General features: G+C 38.6%; 1 protein-coding gene across 1 annotated transcript in view; it reads right to left on the reverse strand.

The window, feature by feature from the left end:
- Nucleotides 1-535: 535 nt before the first annotated feature.
- Nucleotides 536-20,530, reverse strand: part of OLFM4 (olfactomedin 4) — a 42,092-nt gene continuing 22,097 nt past the window's right edge. Inside the window, exons 3-5 of the mRNA XM_072617082.1 lie at nt 20,266-20,478; nt 16,519-16,672; nt 536-3,796 (exon numbers count right to left, since the gene is read on the reverse strand). Coding sequence (XP_072473183.1) covers nt 2,994-3,796; nt 16,519-16,672; nt 20,266-20,478 — 1,170 coding nt within the window. The 3' untranslated portion in view covers nt 536-2,993. The remainder of the gene's footprint in view (nt 3,797-16,518; nt 16,673-20,265; nt 20,479-20,530) is intronic.

Consider the following 20,530-nt stretch of genomic DNA (forward strand, 5'->3'; position numbering starts at 1 on the left):
TGATTGACTAAATAACTATTATTAGAAAGCTAGAACTAAATTAATATCAAAAACAAGACATAAAGAAAGAAAGGCAAATAGAGTCAAAAAATGGAGAGGCCTAATTCTTTGAAGTTAGCAAATTGAGTCATGATTCACCCTCTAAGAACTTTTACGTATTATCAGTCTTACCCTTTTTTTAAAAATCTATTATTGTTGCCAGCAACCCTCAATACTCCAGGTGTTAATGCTCCCCCCATAATGCTTGGTAATTCCTTTTTAAACACTAAGGGTGGTGAGGAACTGCTTCTGAGCAGCAAGGAAAAGTGGGAGATGTTGGAGAAAGACTGAATTTTTCCTCTGAAGAGTCAGCTGGTTACTGGAGCCCAGTACAAAGAGGGGAAGTGAAACTTGGAGGGGCTGTCAGTGAGTTGAATCTTAGGACTTTCAAAGAAATGCCATCACTTGGCAGAGGGTAGCAGGAAGGTGTGGATGGCATCATCCCTCCCTAAGCACCCAAATAATAATTTGTCCAAATAAGAAGAGGTCTAAATAAGAATTTTCAAAAATGTACTTTTAATCATTTATTAAAAGGAACTTGAGGACCAATCTTCACATGCTAAGTCATCAGAGATACGTGAACAGAGGTAATACAAAAATATACAGGACTGTAAATCTTTTAACTATTCCACTGATTGAAAAGGTACATTCTACCTCTTTCCCCCATAGCTTTTCTCATAAAACAAGTACAGATCAAGAAAAATAGTGAATTTTTCATTCCTTATCATTTCTACATTTCTAAAGGGGGAAGATGAAAACATTTTTAAAGCATTTAACAAAAACTGAATTAAAATGGTTCCCATTAAAATTCTCAAATACATTTCAATACATTATCACATAATCAAAAACCACAGAAGCAAAGTAGATTAATAAACCCTCCACCACCTTATGTCAGGCACACCATCACCCACGTGCTTATACACTTGGAACAAGTAAAAGTTTATGAGGAACTGAGTAGTAAAAAATTTAATTTTATTTGTTTTGTGGCCTGTGCCATAGAAGGCAAAACAGAATCGGTCAGTGACTCTTCGGTTCTTATGTTCAAAGTTGCCTTAAATGCAAAGTTATGAGATAGGGAGAAACAGATCATAAGAGTTAAGTGGCTTGCCAATAGACAGTACAGGGAAAGCAAATAAACCTAAGATTACATTAATACAGGGAACATTTAGGTGAAGAAAATTCCTTTACCAATGCAGGTCAGTATCTTTTCTGTAACTTATAGTCTTAGAAAGTGTCCTGGAGTGATAATAGGTCAAGTAATCTGGCCTAGGTCACATAGAAAGGCATAACATGAACTTAAGTCTTACCATTTCCAAGGTCAGATCTCATCCATTACAGCAAGCTACCTCTCACATGCAAATAGCAAGGATGTATTCCCAACATTCTTTGTGACCTACAGACATGTCTTTCCCTAAGAAGCTAAAAACAGGTTGTTGATACAGTACATGACGTTATACCAGGATCCACAGAGAATGACAAAATAGTAGACATAGTCCCTCAAGGAGCAGACAGTTTCTGAGTCCCAAAATTCCTGTGAAATTTTCAGGAGTTATCAGGATCATGCTGGAGATGCAGGGAGGGGATAGAGTACCTGCCTATAGTGAGAGTCCCATAGTCCAACACGTCAAAAGCAGAGAATCTTCCAAATACTCAATATTTTGATGTGGGTTTTCTATTTGGAGGCAATCAGGGCTAAGTAACATCCACAAGATCACACAGCTATTAAGTGTCTAAGGCCAAATTTGAACTCAGGTCCTCCTGACTACAGGGCTGATACTCTATCCACTGCAACATCTAGCTGGCCCATACCAAATATTTTTGAAGGGTGTCCACCTTACTAAGGTCCAGACATTTCAATACCAGAATTAAATTATTTCTACTGTAGGAGTAGCTTCCTAGGTAACCCTACAAATCAATGAGAGAGCAAGGGAATTTAACCTAGGTCTAAAGCAGTGTATGTCTGCTTTCCTCAATGCCTCCAGTTAGAACCACATCACCTGTAATACTAGAGAGCCCTCAGAAAAACATGTGCCACTCCATTCTTGCATAGGAGAGTGAAGGCAGACCCTGTAGGTTACAGTACAGCTCTCTAGTTTTTATCATTATTGCTCTTATTTTCAGACATACACAGATAAATTTGAGTTTCAGAACATACTAGGATATCTGCAAAAGTCCCTAGCCTTAAGATTGAAACACCCCAATGGGGAAAGAATAAGGTATGTACACTGAATGAAGGTATAAGTGACTCTGAGTCCTTTCATTCTCTCTCAGTGTCAAAAAAAAAAAAAAAGGTCACTAGGGTTTGACTGGAATAATCTACTGCTATGGAAAACAGAAGCATTGATATCATGTACTGTTGCTATGCATGAGGTAAGTGTTATGAGTGCTTCGTCTTTCAGAAATTCAATCTCTTAAATTAGTTAAAGCCATTACTTGGTTGGACCAAGGATTTATAGATTCATCTTTTCTTAGCTGTTCCAAGGAAATACAAGAAACACTTGTATCAGTAAGATACAAAGCATAAGGCAGATGGAGCACCCCTCCCATAGAAGGCTTTTGCAAATTCCCCAATTGTTCATGTTCTCTATCTTTTTAAAATATTGTTGGTTGCCTTGTATATATTTTCTTTTTACTTATCTGTGTATGTGTTGAACTCCTCTGAATAGAATATAAGCTCCTGGGGGACAAGGACTATTGTTTCTGTCTTTTTTTTTTAAATCACTAGCACCAAGCACAGGGTTTGACACACAGTAGGTACTTTACCAAATTAGGTAAAATAAGATTTCTAGGAAATACTACTATTCCAAACCCCTAAAATATCTCTGAAGATGCAAAAAGTGATCCAAATGTCATTAAGCAAACTCAACTTGGATTATAAGTGAATACATCACAGAGACATGAGGGCATTTCACTTTTTTAAGACAAGCTCCACTTAACTCTTTCTTTCCTACCTATCACTGTGATTCCTTCTGAAAGCTAAGATCGTACGTCAGGAGGTAAGCATCATTATAGACGTAGAGTTTGTGCTCAAGGGGGTGGTAGTTAACACTCTGTATTGTCTCTAGCACTTTATCCATGATGATGCTCACTCTGCCTTCTTTCCCAGTGTTTGTGTCATAGTAGTAAAAAATCTCTTCCTTTCTGGTGTTCATGGGTCGAATGACATATAGAACCCCACATACCATGAAAGCGTTGGTGACAGCTGGTTTATACTGCATGGTTTGCCAAGTGTTTAGCACCTCAAGTGAAGTGTCATTCAGTTTGCTAATCACAATGTTACCAGTACTGGCTTCAGTTGAATAGATAACCCATAGTCCACTTTCATCCACAGCAAAGTCCATATCTTGCCACGTAACACCAGCATAGGAAAAGCGGTTGTTATAGACGGCATTGGGAAGAGTCCGTCTCAGTCTAAGAGTGTTGGAGTTTAAGTCAAACTTGGCAATGTCACGTGTAGAATAGTAGTTGAAGTACATGAAGTTGTTGTAAACAACCATACCACTGCCGTCTCCATATATGACTCGTGACTGTCCGTAATTTCTGTTGAGCAGCAAGTCATCCATGGTGTTGAAAAGTCGATAATACTCTAGGTACCTTCCATCTGTGTTCAAGGGGGCCACCCAGTAGAGTGTTTTGTTTGGTTCCCATGGGGTATAATCTTTTCCCCAGGCTCCATACCTATAGCCAGCCCCTCTCCAATTTAGCTGAACAATAAAAGGTTTGCTGATATTCGCCACACCACCGTGACCACAGCTTCCTATAACCAATGGGAAAATAAGATGAATATTTTTAGAAAAAAAAATAATCAGAAGATCAAGATTTCATGACATTCAAACAACCAAAAGAAGTCCTGAATGATCTCCTGTAGAGGTTTAATGATAGTGGTCTGGACTCTAGAGAAGAGACATAAATCTCAGTTCTACTTCAGCTTCTGAGGCTGACTTGCTACAACCCTTAAGCAAATTGCTTAATCCTCCTATGAGTTAGTCTTCCTTCATGTTAGAAAGAAGGGTAGAGACTAAATCTAAAATTTATTGTAATAAGAAACTCCTACCAAATGCAGAACAGCACTTCTGTGTAACCCATAGTCTTAGAGCACTGGGAAGGTAAATGACCTACCCAAGGTCATACAACCAGTATGTGTCATAAATAGGACTTGAACCCAGGTCTTTCTAGCTTTGTTTATCCATTATGCTGAGCTTCCACTGCATTTTTATGTAAATGGAGATCATTCAGCTTGCTACCCAATGTTCTTCATTTCTTTAGAAGGTATTATGCAAACCCTTCTTCTGCGGTGTTTATGTTTGTTTATGTATTTGCAAATATCAGAACTAAGGTAGGAAAACATGCTAACATGCAACCATGGAAAAGAATGCTGTACCTAAAGTCAGGGAAAACCTGAGTCCAAATCCCAGTTCTGGCACTTAGTAGCTCTGTCGCTGTGGTCAAGTCACTTAAAGTAAAAGAAGAAGGGGGCAATAAATATGAATTGACCACCTACTACGTGCCAGGCACCAGGCTAAGCACTTCACATATTTTCTCATTTGATACTCACACCAACCCTAACAGGCAGGTGCTCTTATTATCCCCATTTTACAAGTAGGGAACTTGAGGCAAACAGAGGTTAAATGATTTGCCCAGGGTCACACCTCTACTTAGTGTCTGAGGCTGTATTTGAACTCACTTTTTCCTGATGCTGGGCTCAGTACTCTACTCACATTTTCACTTAGCTACCTCAGCCTAACTACTTGGCTTGTTTTCCTATCTGTAAAAGGAGAATAATATTCATACTATGAGGGTTTGCAAACCTGAAAGCCCGAGGTAAATGTGAGCCATCCCCAAGGAAAGTTAGGCAACAATAAATTTTTCCCCAGTACTTTCCAAACTCCCATCCTGTCCCAAATAAGCTGCCAGCTAAACCTTAACAAGGTGTTATCTGACGACAATTTAAGATCCTTCTTCCTCTCAGGAAGTATTTGTGTTCTAATGAGGGATCTTAAAAACTGATGAAAATTAACCTCTGATTCTGGCTTTTCTGGTAGCCTTAAAAAGGCAATGGGAAAGAGATATAATTCCAAGAGTTAAGGCTGTATAGTTCCTTAAAGTCTGCAAAACATGATATCTGCATCATCTCATATTTGAGGTCCTCAATAGCCCTATGAAGTAGTACTGTAGCTATTATTGTTCCCATTTTACAGATGAGGAAACTGAGGCTTCTTAGAATAGAAACATGAAAGTGATGGGACTGACACAGAACAAGTAAATGTCAGAGGCAGGGTTTGAACTCAGGTCCAGCATCTTAGCTACTATGACATGTTCTCTCATAGTTATGACAGGGGAACCTGACCAGTATCCTTCAAAATTCTCCACTGATATAACCACTTACTATAGAGGTTTTGGAAGGCCATCCTTGCCATTAGAGAGCCTGGTTGTTCTTTTTGGATATAGTGAAAAAAAAAAAAACACACTGGAGTTTTCCCATTCTGACCCTGATATAATGTATATGTTACAGAAGACCCCAGAATCAAAGCTCTAGCCAATCCTTGGGAAAACACCCTATCTGAAAGATGTGAATAAATGATTCAGGATAAGCATCTGGCCCTCCTCTTTGCTTTCATTCTGTAATGGCTGCCAATTCAAATAGTTCATGAGCTATAAAGAGAACAGAATTCAGCCAGTATTTTTGCAATAACAATCCAAGTAGTTTACTACCCAGTTTCTAAAAACCATTTCAGATTTTCTCTCAGAAAGAAAGAAAGGGGAAAAGACACCTACCAAGGTAGCTTATCACATAACATAGCAAATCCAATTTCAAAAACATTTGAGGTCATTCGCCCTCCCTCTCTCTCTTTCCAAGCTGCTCAGAGCAAAGCAGAAAGGGGATGGAAAGGAGAAGAGCCAAAGTTACTCCTTGTACATTGGCTTAAGTGCATGGGGGAGACCAGTTAAGTTTACCAAGCCCATAAGGAGAGTGGGAGCCAAGAGCAGAAATCCAATGACTTGCCTAAGATTAGTATTGTATGGGGAAAAAAATCCTAGCTTTTGTCTCTGAATTTTCTGCCACTCACTGCAACAGAGGACAGTCCCACATCTTTGGTTTCTCAAGGACTTCTCAAAGGTGAAACTATTACAAGAAATCTTTCCTTTATATTTCAAATGTGGCTGCATTTTTGTTCCAGAATTAAGTACACGTCCCTTAAATGTTCCCATAAATCTGCAGCTGGGTGAGAAAATCTACCAACCATTACAGCAGGTAGAGAAATGAAACCGCTCTGTACCCAACCTCAAATAATTTTGCATATCATTAAGCTGAACACAGTCATGGGTTTATTTTAATAATGCATGTCCCGTTTCATAAATAAAGAAGTGTATTCAGCCAAGAGACTGCTTTCCACCAAAGAAATAATAAATAAAATTATAAATTATTATTTCTTCCCCTAAAAGTGATCTCTCAGATGAATGCTTGTTTGCTTTTGTTTATGGAACAATGTATGAATTATTAAAATAAAGTTAGCAGTGTATTCAGTTTAATGATAACAGAAACTGTGTTGAGATTCCATGTGCTATAAACTGAGTTTCCTGTTTGAAATCTCTTCCAAAGCATTTATTTATTAAATTACACTATACTGAGGAGTAGTGAGCAAGGGTTACTTCTTCTTTCAGTCTGATAAAAAGAATTCACAATTATTTACTCCCTATGCAACTTTCCTGATGGAACTTTGAGAAGGAAATATTCCAAATAAGTAGTGTCAAGTCCTTTTTATGAAAAGCATGATAAGGTATTCCTTATTCAGACTTTACCACCGAGTTACTGATTTTTAGGCAATTCAGCTTTCTCCTGCCCAAAGTCTAAACTAATTAGCAGCGTAATGCTAAATAGAAAGTTAAAGATCTTCCCCACCCCATTAATGAGCCTATCCATAAAGGGGAGTTTGATTAGGGAAGATTTGTAGGAAGGTCCACACCTTTTGTTAATGAGGCACTGGTCCTCAAGGTTGTGATGCCTTCTGGCTCTGAAAAATGTAAAAGTATTCTGAGGTGAGGTTTTACTTCGGGGCTTGCTGACTGAAAGTGTTTCTTTGACTAGAGGAGACTCTGGGAAGCAGCTAAGCAGCCCCACCACCACCAACCACCTTTGAAAACCCAGATGTTGCTGCTTCTCTCTCTGGTTCAGACAGTTATCTGTCTGTTGATCTGTGATGTATGTGTTGCTCATGTCAGGCACCTGGAAGCACTGTCTGTTGGTCTGTATTTCTCTGTACTTTCTCTGAAGTGAACAAAATGAATGATACATGTGCTTGAAAAAAGTGATTGTTGACCCCTCACAAGTTTCTTTTCCTTTTAGAAAAGCAGATCTCAGAACCTGTGATAGCAGGTCCTCCTATATATGTCAGGGTCTTTGCTGATACAAGCAGGTTTAATGTGTGTTTTGTTGGAAAACCAACAAATGATTTTGGAATGATTTGTCATTCTAAAATGAAGACATTCCACAAGCAAATCTCATACAGGCACTTTGCACATACATGAGACATTCATTCACTTATTCAAGAAGTACTAATTAAGTAGCTACTCTGAGTCAGCTACTATGCTAGGCACTGGGGAACAAAATCTTCCTTTAGGAGCCTCCATCCTATATGGGCATGGAAAGAGAACAATATCTAAGTTTCCATGTGAACATAATACAAATAAACATTGCATAAATTTAAGTTTCCAGAAATATAAATGCAAAATATATACCAAGTAGGTACAAACTAATTTCAAGGCACCAACAACTGTGGCAACTCAGTTTTATTTTTACAATATTCCTATGAGATGGCCACGGGAGGAGCTGTCACCTCCAAGAGATTTATGAAGAAATGAAAATTAAGATAGGTAAGTCACTTCCCCAAGGTTCCACAGTCACAGAGGCAAGGCTAAAGCCATCTGGTCTGATGGCTTTTCCACTGCCCTGTATTACTATTGTCTTCCCCTTTAACCTACTGATTCCTCTGTTCCTTTCTTTCCTCCCTCCTTCAGTGGCAAGCAACATGAGGAAGAAGGGATCTTTGTGCCCTTGGTTATATCCTTAGTGGACAGAGGGAGAGTAGTGGTAGCTGCTTCACTGGGGACCAAACTGGCCATTTCCAGATAGGCAACACAACTCTCCCTCTCTTCCTCCCTCCTTCTTTCCTTCCTTTCTTTTCTCCCTTCCTCCTCTCCCTTTTTCTTTTCCCTCTGTCTACATAGGAAGTCATACCATTACCTAACGGTGCTCTGCCCAAAGGAATATAAATTTTGATTGCTAAAACCTCACAAGATGTGTGAGCTAGATTTTTTTCTTAAAGACCATGCCTTAAACCCAAATCACTCTGGCTGTCATTTATTCGCCAACAAGAGGTCTCAGTCCAAGCCTTACTTGGTCATTGTAGGGGCCTTGATTGCTCAGAGTGAATGCAAATAGTGAGTTTATCTGTTTTGTCCTGAAACCCCTCCCACTGATTTTGTTTTGAGTAGGTAAAAGTGACCATTCTCTGTCTCATTTCTTACCTAGCCTTAATCACTGAATAGGGACTACCGCAGTTAAACGAAGTCCTGGGAAAGACCTTAGTTTAAAAAGAACAAGGTCTCCCACTGCATCCAGGGCCATCTTCAGTTATCTTGATCTATATCTTGCCACTGGACCCAAATGGCTCCAGAGGAGAGAGTGAGACGAATAACTTCTCCCGGCCCTCCCTCATTTAAATCCAATTCACTTGCAAGCCATGGCATTGCCTTCCTGATGTCAAGGTCCTGTTCAACAACAAACGACGACAATCACTATAGTCTATGGTAAATAGTAGAAGAATGGCCCCCCACTGCAGAAAGAGCCATGGCTCCATTCACAGGAGGGAAGGCTGTGCCGGACTGTCCCTGACTTGTGGCCACCTCACAGAAATAACAGGAAACATCGCCAGAGAGGCACATCACACCATCAGAGAGGCACACCACTGTTCTCCCTACTAGCTTTATTTTCACTTCCATCTTCACCCTCTCCTCAAGGCTGTAGAAGCATCTCTTACCTCATCGTTCTGGGTATTCTCACAGGCCTCGGCCAACTCCTTTTTTAATTCCAAAGTCTTAAACACACTACCATTCCTCTTCCTTCCTATTTCTCATTCCAACTTTCTTGACTTCTTCCATTTTACCCTGCCTGCTCAAAAAGCATTCCATTCCTCCCTCACCTATTATTCAAGATTTGACAAGGGGAAAATGACCAGTTTCCCATTGCTCCAATACAGCAGAAGGTTTGGTACCAACCACAGCAATGTTACTCTTTGTAAGGGTCTATGCTGCCAAGACAGGACATTTAAGAACAATCTAGTTGTTAGATCCGGATTGTTTGTGGCATAGTAGATAGAAAAGCTTGGCCTGGGGTCAGGAAAACCTGAATTTGAATCTGATTTCAGACATTTCCTACTTTTGTGGGACTCTGGGCAAGGATCTTAACCTCTGCCTGCTTCAATTTCCTCAAGCATAACATGAGAATTTAGCATTGATATCACCTCCTTCCCAGGGTTGCTGTAGGATCAAATGAGATAATATTTGTAAAGTATTTTGCAAATCTTTAAGTACTATATAAATACTAGCCATTATGACTTGTTATTATCGCATTTTCCACAGAAACCTGATAAGCCCCAGAGTATATGATGAATATCAATCAAGGAAAGGTACAAGTACTTTCAAATTGACTCCATACCCTTGTGATGTACAGTGGAAAGAATTCTGTCTATAAAGTCTGAGGATGTGGGTATGAAGCCTGACTGTGCTGCTTCCGACTTGTCTGACCTTGAGTCAATTACTAACCTTTGTCGTGTTAAATCAGTTAGTAAGTTAAATAAATGAAAACCAATTAAATAAGGGGATTGAACTAGATGTTCTTTGGCATCTTCTCCAGCTCTACATCCTAATGATTCTTTTGACTCTGTGGAAACTTTGGGAGAAATTCTTGTCTTCTATACAAGCAAAGGGAAATGGGAAGTTTCTTCCCTATCCACTAGGAATAATTGATTAAACTAGTTCCATCCAGGCACCTCTACGGCTTAGTATTGGATTTGGAATTTAATAGATCTGGGTTTGTATTTTGTTTGTTTGCTTCTGTTTGCATTTGTTTCTAATTACCTAGGTGACCTTGGACAAGTCACTTAACCTCAAGAACCTTAGTAACCTCATCTAGATATTTTTCTCATATCTTCTTACTCTTAATCCTATGAATTTTTATTAAGACCAGCCATTTACTATATAAAATCATAGTCCCATGGCTTCCTATCCAAATGTAGTCTTGGGTAGCAATGGTTTAGTTTGTTTTTGTTTTTTTTTTTTAACATTTGAATTTTCTGGGCAGCTTCTCAGCATTCTGTAAATGAACCTGGGAAACCATAATTCAGAAATGATTTGTGAAAACTCCACTGTAACTATTTTAAAAGTGCTGTGGTTAATGGCATTTTCTAAAATGCCATTTTCAGATATCTGCAGAGAAGCATGCTCTAATCTTAGATCTCCTATTAATGCTATAAGCTATTAATGCCATACACTGGTAATACTAATACTGGCCAGAACTCATAATAATCTCCCATGGGCAGGTCACTTAACCTTATCTGTGCAAGAGGAGAATACTATTGACTTATGATACTAACAAAATTTAAATGGCCATAGCTATCAAATTCTAGATAAAGGCTAAAGAAAATCAGGACAGCTGAGTACACAGCTTCAGACTGAATCCTTCACTAGTTTCTTAGGTTCTAGGACACTCCTTCTTTCTCTTTCACATATTAACTTTACCTGAGTATCAATCAATGAACATTCACTAAGCACCTACAATGTGCCCAGCACTGTACTAAGTATGGAATCATATAAAGATTTAGAATTTAGAGACCTTAAAGGTCATTTCATTCACACACATCCTTCACAAATTAGCAAACTAAGTTGCAGAGAAGTGACATGATGTGCCTGAAGGCACAGAGGTATTCAGAGTCAAGTCTTTTGATACCAAATCCAGCACCCTTACCCCTGGATCATGACTGAAATCTATCACTAGAGCTTCCAATCTAGACTTTCCGGAAGGTAGTCACTCAGATTTAGCAATAGGAAGATATAGTCAGTTGGTTTTTTGGGCAGGCAGAGAATTAATGGGGATAAGGCCAATTATCTTGGTTCAGAGGGTTCTGTGAAATGGAGCAGAAAAGAAGGATGCTGTTTGCAGCAAAAATAAATGATAGTATGGTTGGTATGATGCTGTAAATATATTGACTGAATCTGAGTTCCGGATGGGACAAGAGCTGGAAATTTGTGGCTGCAGGGAAGGAAAAATGGAGCCCAGAATTCTTTTATAGCTGACACTTGCGAATAGGTTTCCTTACTCTGTGCAGCTCTGCAGTGAAAAGTCAGACAGGCCAGATTTTAGAGTCCCACAATCGGGAGTAACTTTAATTAAAGTCTCCACAGGCTCACAACTTTGTGGTGCCTGGGGATTTTCCAAGCTCTTTCAATTCTGCATTATCAAGCAAACCAAACAGAAAGGGAGTGAGAGAAAGAAATTGATTTAAAAACATGACAAAAAGTCAGTTTAATATAAACATCATAAATATAATATGAACAAAACCTGGAGAGTAGCCAAGTGGTTTGGCAGGATTTCAGGTATGTCCAAGGTTGTTGGGAAAGTGAAAGAAAATCTGGGATCAATTTGCTCAAAAAAACCAGCTCAGCTTGAGGTGTTATACAAAGCCCATGAGTGGGGGACCCAGGAGAGAGTCCTGAAGAAACCTAACGGAGAAATTGACCATGCTTTATTTCCTGCTTGGCTATTAAGGATTACTTCTAACCTCCCTCATTTCTTGAGTCATTGACTGTTGATAACCTAGGTAAATGAGGATTGTATGATATACTAAAGAGAGTCAGGAGGCCTGGTTTCTGATCCCAGCCTTGTTCATAATTAGCTCTGTGACCTTGAGCAAGTCACTCAACCTCTGTGAATCTTGGCTTCCTTACCTACAAAAAGAGAAAGTTAGGCTAAATTGCCTCTGAGGTTCATTCCAACTCCAAAAATGTTGTAAGGCTAAGGTTTTCTAAGTAACTTTAAATGCTAGAATAATCTGTTCCACTGGAGAGCTTTCCTGAACTTGAGGAAGAAAAAAAAATCTTAGTATTTCCAGAAGCAGAGATCAATTTCTCTATTCACAGACTTGAATTTATCCCCATGGAAACCATAAGCAGATGTCATGCATATGTCTGTGCAATCACTACTTGTAGATAAATACATACATTTGGAGTCAAAGAATCTGGACCTGAATTCAAGCTCTCTTCTTTTTAAGCAATCAATTAATCAATAAGCATCTATGACACGTCTCATATGTTCTGGGTGCCGAACATGGACAAGATACTTTATCTTTATGCATCTCAATTTCCTCTTTTCTACAAGAATCAAGTAAGACTAGATGATATCAAAGTCCTTTCCAGTACTATAGGCTACCATCCTCTAACCTTAATTAAAAGTCAAGGACATTTCATTTTACTAACCAGGAAAAGTATATCCTCAGTTCCATAAGTGAGGGAAAAGGCATTTTCCCAATTCTGCATCACATCATGGCCTCTAACTAGATGTAAGAGGAATTGAAAGGGATGCTAAGTGATTCTTCTATTTGGCACAAAACTAAAAAGATTGTAACCATGACACACTTTTTTAGGTGAGATTCTGTAGAAGGCAGACACCTGGACATGTAGCACAAAGCAAGGGTTTGAAAGAAAACCAACTGAAGGCAATAGAAATCAATAAAAATGGAAAGCCCTGAGAAAGTCAATGCAATGATCATCTCTTATGTCAAACACTGCCTGCCTCTGTCAGTGATACAGCTAGAAAGGATTGGTGACAGTGCTGCTAGCTCCTACCATTTATTTAGCTTGTCTAGGGGCTGCACTGAGTGCATTGGAATCTAGAACTGCCTGATTCACAGAAGGCTTTTTCATTTCATTCACTTGCTCAACAATTATTGGCATATTTCTTTAGGCATAGACCAGACCTCATACCTTCTCTGCACAGAAATTTCTTGTGCTTTCTTATTGTCTACCAAACAAACTTCAAACCCCTTTGACCGGTGAATAATTGTCCACCAACTGGTGTCAGCTTTATCTCTTACTCTTCCACTGAGTCAGAAAAACTCTGGTATAGTAGAAAGATCTCTGTGTTTGGAAGTCAGAGAAACCTAACTTCATATTAGATGTCTTTGTCACTGTGTAGCTACAGAACCATGAGCCTACCACTTAAATTGTCTGAGCCTCTGTTTACTTATCTGTAAAATGATGGTGATGCCCTCCAAGAATGAATTCTTTATTTTTTAATGGTAAAATTCATAACTATAACGCAAAATACAACAATCCAAGTCACTTAATAGTAAGTGTCTTATGAGTGATACAAACTAAAAAAACATTAGGAATTCAGAAGGGTCAGAGATCATTTCAGTTGGGATGATCATGAGGGTGATTAGATTTATGCTGAGTTTTAAAGGATGAATAGGATCTCAATGAGTAGAAACACAAGGGGAGGGTATTCCAAGTGAACAATTTGGTTTAGTTCATACTAGCTGAATTTAAAACAGCCATCTTTTAAAAATCTAATAAAAAAATGAAATTCAGATGGACAAAAATATTAGTGATTTCCTAAGGCCTTGATGCTGGATTTGAGGGACTGTTGTGGCCCAGGAAGCTGAGCTCTGCTCTTAGCATGTCCATCAGGACATAATTAGCCCATTAAGGAGGCTATTGCAATAGTCTCAGGCATGAATCGCAGAATCCCAATCCAAGCTAAAAGGGAAATTAGAAACCATCTGTCCAACCTGGACCTAAACAGTCATTGCCTCAACAACATTCTGACAAATGATCATCCAGCCTCTGATTGAAGACCTCTAGGGAATCTTACCATCCATGGAGGTAGGCCTTTCCATTTTATTACAGCTGTACTTGTTAAGATTTTTTTTCTTATAACATTAGAACCAAGATCTGTCTCTTTGCTACTTCTGACCATTACTCCTATTCTTGCCTTCTGGGGACAAGCAGACTGAGTTTAATCTCTCTTCCAGGTGACAACCCTTGAAAGGTATGAAGGCAGTAATCATGTCCTTCTATCTACCTCCAGATTTTCTCTTCTCTAGGCTATATATGTCCAGTTGCTTCAATTGATTCTCACAGGGCATTTTCTCCAATCCCCTCACCATTCTAGTTATCCTTTTTTGGACAGGTTCCAAAATGGCATTCTTTAAACAGTGTTTCCTGGAACTAAAAGCAATACCCCAAATGTCTTGTGCCTGGGGCCAATCTTCCTTGGCTTCTTTTATATGTACAGTCAATTATCTGTCATTCAATTCTACTTGTAATATTTATATATACAATTCTTTGAAGAAACACTATTAAGTGAATTCTTATAGTCTGGTATGTGGTGGTAGGATAGTGAAATCAGAGAAGGGATGAGGAAAGGGGGTGGAAAAGGGGGGTGGAAAAATTTGGACACCAAGTTTTGATGGCAGTGACAGAAAAGGATAGAAGGGTATCAATGATCAGGTATAGCACATCTCTTAATTCAAGGAGTTACTCAGGCTTAGAGACCAAGAAAACCCTAAGTGTCAGAGCCATGAACTAGAACTTTAAGGTCATCAGAGTTTATAATACGATCAAGGAAGAAATCCTGTGTCAAGACTAAAGGTGCCTTGGTTCAGCTCCAAGAAGAAGCTGATGTCCTAAGAAGCTAATTTAATCCTCAAGGCCTACAGCCTCGGACACCATCCTTATATAGGATGCTTAGAATTAGCAACATTTTAAGCCTAAATTTGTCACTTCCATGGTGATCCCTTTTCTAATCATCCTTGTCTATGAGTCTTTCTCTCTAGATATACCTCAATCTTCCAGCATCAGTGTCAATATGGATTCATTTTTATCAAATACAAGAGCCAAACATAAACTGGGATATATGCTTCTTAATTGGTCTCTCTGCTTCCAAATTCTCCCCTTTCCAATCCAACCTCCATTCAGCCGCCAAAAATAAAATCTCCCTAAAGCACAAATTTGAACATGACATTCCCCTGCTCCAAATCCTTCAGTGCCTCCATATTGTCTTATTTTGGTTGGCCCCAGAAGGCAATGGGTAGAAGCTGCAGTAACAGATAGATGTTTAGTGTAAGGGGAAAAAAATCTTTTTTAATTAGAGGTATACAAAAGTGAAATAGGACACCTTGGGAGGTTCTTCCTGCCTTGAGGATTTTAAGTAAAGGCATGATCACTTATGGGGGGAGGGACTTTTTTACAGATGATTTGGAATGGGTAGCCTGTGAGGTCCCTTCTGTTATATAGGAGCAATGCAAAACTCCTCAGACTGGCATTTAAGGGCCTCCAAAAGCTGACTTCACCCTACCTGTTCAGCTTTATTCCACGTTCTTCTACATTCATACATTCTATGTTCCAGCCAGGCTGATTGTTATATGTTTCCCAAACTCAGTAACCCATCTCCTACCTCCAAGAATTTATCCAATGGAAAATACTATCTATGTCCAGAGAAATAACTGTGGAGTCTGAATATAGATCAAAGCATACTGTTTTCTCTTTTTTGGGGCGGGGGGGAGGTTGGTTTTTGTTTTTTATTTCTCGTGGTTTTTCCCTTTTGTTCTGATTCTTTTCTCACAACATGTTTAATATGATTTTACATATACAGCCTGTATCAGATTGCATGCCATCTTGGAGATGGGGAAGGGAAAGGAGAGGGGTAAATTTTAGAACTCATATTCTTATAAAAGTGAATATTGAAAACTAATAATAAACTAATTATTTTTTTTAATCATCCAAGCCATCTGCAATGCCCAGAATGTACTCCCTTCTCATCTCAGGGTCTAAGATTCCTTATCTTCTTCCAAGTTTCAGTCCAGTTTCACCTCCTTCTTAAAGCTTTCCTACTTATTAGTACTTTCTCCATAATCTCCTATTTATTTGTCTCTAGGTGTGTTGTATCTCCCCCACCCAACGTAAGCTCCCTGTGAACAGAAACCATTATTATGTTGTTTCTAGCCGCAGCAAACTGTACAGTGCCTTTCACACTGCAAAAGGAGCTTAATAAATGTATGTTGTATCGAACTAAGGAAAATAAAACCAATCCAATGTGTTGGTGCCTTTCACAGAAGAGCCCCCAGGTGTGTATTATATACAACTACATGGAAAAGAGATTGAAAATAATGAGAACAAATCCCTGTAGGGAACACCGGAGGAAGGTAAAATTTTGTCCCTCTTGGTCTTCACAATCCACTTATTCCATTTTCCTATATGAAGAATACAATCCACTAAGGCACTGGAGTATTTTGGCAGAGCTATAATTATATATGTTTTTTGTCTTCCTGATTCTTAAGTGTCAAAAAAAAAAACAACTCTACCTTCTCCCCCATTTCCCCACCTCTTTGACCCTGACCAAGAGGTAAATCAAAGAATGCTTACCAGGTGGGATAAAGGGATGTGTGTTGCTTTGACCTCTAAACTCTTCACATTCCTTCAGTCGATTCTTCAGGGACACAATTTCCCGACGGATTGCAAGGATATTGTGTTTGTCTAGTGACTCCAACTCCTGTACCAGGAGAGTCATATTCCTGATCTGAGGAAATAAAAATTCAGAGTGACTTTATACTATTGTGCAATTTCTTTCATAAACATTCGAGGGATGAATTTGTCATTTAGTGAAACATTGCCAGAGAATACACCAGAGGGCTTGTGAATGGTTTCATTTGGAAGAATACATTTTATGGGTTAGCATGAATGCCTGTCAGATTTCAGGCAGATGTGTGTGACAAGAAGAAAATGGCAAAGATTTTAACAGCTTTAATAATAGACTGCAGTCTCTTTCAGAACATCTACACATGTCCATTAAAGTTCATTTCTAATAACATGCTCCTATAAACTCGTGCTTATTCATTCTATCTTATGATTATGTTTCTAATGAATGTTAAGGCCCTCTAAACACTTTAAGTTCAAAAATGTATGTTAAGAATTGTGAATTTTTTCCATTGGTGATTCTTTTATTAATGTGTTGGTTAATATCAATTATTAGACCATAATGCAATAGGATAATCCGTATTCAAAGACCAGAAATGATTTCAGAAATGAACACTCCAGGTATTATTTTGAGGAAATGGTGGGTCCGAGGGACAAAGCCATACTTAAAAAAAAATAGACCCAGATTTAGCTATTCTGGATTTTGCCTCTCTAGCAAACACCATCCAACAACCAAAAGTGTTTGTAGGCCAGGTTAGATATTTGAGTCCAGACTAGAGAAAGTTTCAGGTGTTTGATTTGTCATGACATTGAAGGGTCTAAATATATTTGGCCAAGCCCATTCTAAAGAAGATGGAAAATCAATTTTATTCTGAAACTCTATGGTAACTATTATAACAACAACAATAATATTATTAACAAAAACAAATTGCTAATACCTACTGTTTTGTATAAATGTTCTCTCATTCAGTCACCATAATAATAATAATGTTTTTTAAGGCAGGTCTTATTAGCCCCATTTTGCAGATGAGAAAATTGGGACTCAGAAAGGCTGAAGTCTTTCTTAAGTCCAATCATCTTCCCATTTCCCCACCAGTCAATGTTTGATTCATGTAATCAACTTCGCATTCAATTCAAATAGGCAAAAGGCTTCCAGAGTCATGATCCATGTAATCACAGTCATGTTTCTTTTCAATAAGGATAGGAGGTTGTTGGGTTTTTTAATTCTGTGAGAACTTGAGGAATCATATGGACTAACCAATGAACTGTGAATAGGAAATAGTATAGCCAGGATCTAAACTGGGCCATAGCTCAGGGTAACAACATTGGCAAAAACATGAGATGCAGTCAAGCACAGTTGAGTAAGAACAGGAAATAGAATTTGACAACAAAGCAAGAATAGGATGTAAATGAAGTGAGGAAATGGGCATGCTGTTCAAGAACATGATAAAAGAACTATCCTGTACCAGGTTCATTGATCAATTCATTCATTTATTGGACAAATTTTGGTAGAGATGCTACGAGGCACTATAGAGGAGACAAAAATCAATTAAGTTATGAATTAAGACAGCATGCCTGTTTTCAAAAATTTATTCTGAATTCCTACAGAAGCATGGAAGGATAAGAGTCCATTTCCAGGTTGACTATCTATAAGCATTCATAAAGGAGATGGTATTTAACATGGGACTTGAAAGATGGATGGGATTTCTACCTGCGGGGAGAGGGGTGGGAAAAAGCCAGGACAGTATTTTCTAGGCCCAAGTAGTATAGACAGGTTAAATGAAGAGCTACTTACCCAGGCAATAATCTTTCTGACACACCATGCAAGTATATGCATGAAAGAATGTGCTCTCCCACAATATATAAAGATGACACTAAGAACCCACTGTCCATAGAATATGCACTTTAAATTTTTTTTCCAGTGGAACTGAGAGATCAGGTCTGCCTTATAGATAATCACATATATATACAAGATGGTAAACTCTCAATTTCTGTTGATGTTATAGTCCCAAACCATGGAATAGATCAAAAGTACATGGAGTGGTAAAAAAGAACAATCTATTTGAAACCAGATGACTTGGTTTTAAATTCTAGCCCTGCTACTTACTCCCTGTGTGATCGAGAGCAAATTGCTTCACTTCTTCAAATGTTTCCTCATCTGTAAAATGAAAGGGTTGAAACAGATGACCTTTAGGGTCTTTTCCTATTCTAAATTCTATGGTGCAGAGGAAAATAATGAGGTTGTAGGCTGTGTAGAATGCAGTGCAAAACTTAGGAGGGAGGAGAGGCTTCTTATTACAAATTAGCAAACAAAGGCAAGAAGATGGACTAAAGTGGTAGAAGGAAAGGGTCTTTCCTGCTTCACCAGCTTTTGTTCTTGCCCACCACTTTGTTTATATGCCAGGCAAAAAAGATTTGGAAGGAAAGATGATCCTCAGTGCCTTTGTCTCTGCACAGTCCTGTGAGGTTTGGGGGTGATTCAGGCTCACAATTACGAATTTAAGAGAAATTATCTGTACTTTTCCAACCCCAACTCAGTTGTTTCGTACCAGCTTCAGACAAAACAGTAATAAGAATAGATTTGCTCTTAACCTAGGGAATTCTGCTGGATTTTTAAAACCACCCAGTTAGGTATAGTGGCCCATGGTCTTGGTCATGTCCTAAAGGACCTCTAGCCTACCACTATGAAAGAGAGACTTTCCATCCTTTGCACTTCAATAGATGGGAGCAGATAGCTTTGAAGAGCCAAAATAGCATGGCAGAGAATATCTTGTTGACCACATGATTAGCAAAGATGTCCAGCAGATACAATGAAATGGAGAAGATAAATACAACAATGAAAAAAGACCTCATCCCCCAAAGGATGACATTACACCCAACAGAGAATAGAGATATAATTAACACAGAAGGGAGCAGTACCATGCCATCACGTGAGAACATCAATACCTTCATAGGTATTGGAAGTACATTGCCTCAGTCACCCTGATCCTACACATTCTGACCTGTGTACTCTTCAGAAATATACCTTGACCACTCAGCTTCTCCTTGTATTCATGTCCTTTTTGATATGTGTGTTGGTCACAAATGTACCCTGTGAGTTCCTGATAGTGACCTTTCAAGAATATTCTCTGCATATGTGTCTGTATCTACTGGTGGTATGATAATCTGTGCTGGGTGTATGGAACATATACATGCATAGAAGGCTCTGTTCTTATTACTTTATTGGCTATTCTGTTCGAACAAATGTGTTTTTCATGAATGTGAAAACTTTACTTTCATTGACAAGTAAAAGTAAAATAAATGTATGGGGAGTACCTTAATTTTAGTAGAGTTTTCAGGGTGGCCCATGACAGAGGGTAGGCCAGGTACTACATAGGGATTGGGTGTGCCACACTTGGTCTCATTAGCACCATGTTCTACACAGTACAGTTACCTGGTTCCCATTGAGCTAAATAAAGAGTCCAGAGTCATATAGCACTCCACTAACCTAACCTAACTACTGGGTATAATCATCCTATCTCTTTTTCTAATCATGGCTTTCAAAGAGGACTCAATTTCTGGATAATGTATTTGATCAGTTTCCTTTGCAAGATAGCAATGGAAATGAATACCAATTGTGCAAATATGTAGCTGTGGCATAAGAAAAAATATACTTTTTGTAGTAAATAATTCAAAAGAGGATAGTGAGTCACTTACCTCCAGTTCCAGTTGGTCAATGATGACATTGCTTCCATTAAAACTGACTTTCAATTGTGAGACCAGTTTCTGCATCTCACTCACTTCTAATTTCAGCAGCTCAAAGTCCAGTTTATTATAAGAAATGCTGGTCTCTTCCATGACCTGAATTTTGATACTTAGGTTTTGGATCCTCTGTTCAAATACCTGCATCACTTTGGTATACTCCTTCACCTGAAATGTGGAAAAGAATTGACATCAATGATAATGTGATTCCAAATACCTT

The sequence above is a fragment of the Notamacropus eugenii genome, chromosome 6 (genome assembly GCF_028372415.1).
Source record: "Notamacropus eugenii isolate mMacEug1 chromosome 6, mMacEug1.pri_v2, whole genome shotgun sequence".
NCBI classification, from domain to species: Eukaryota; Metazoa; Chordata; class Mammalia; order Diprotodontia; family Macropodidae; genus Notamacropus; species Notamacropus eugenii.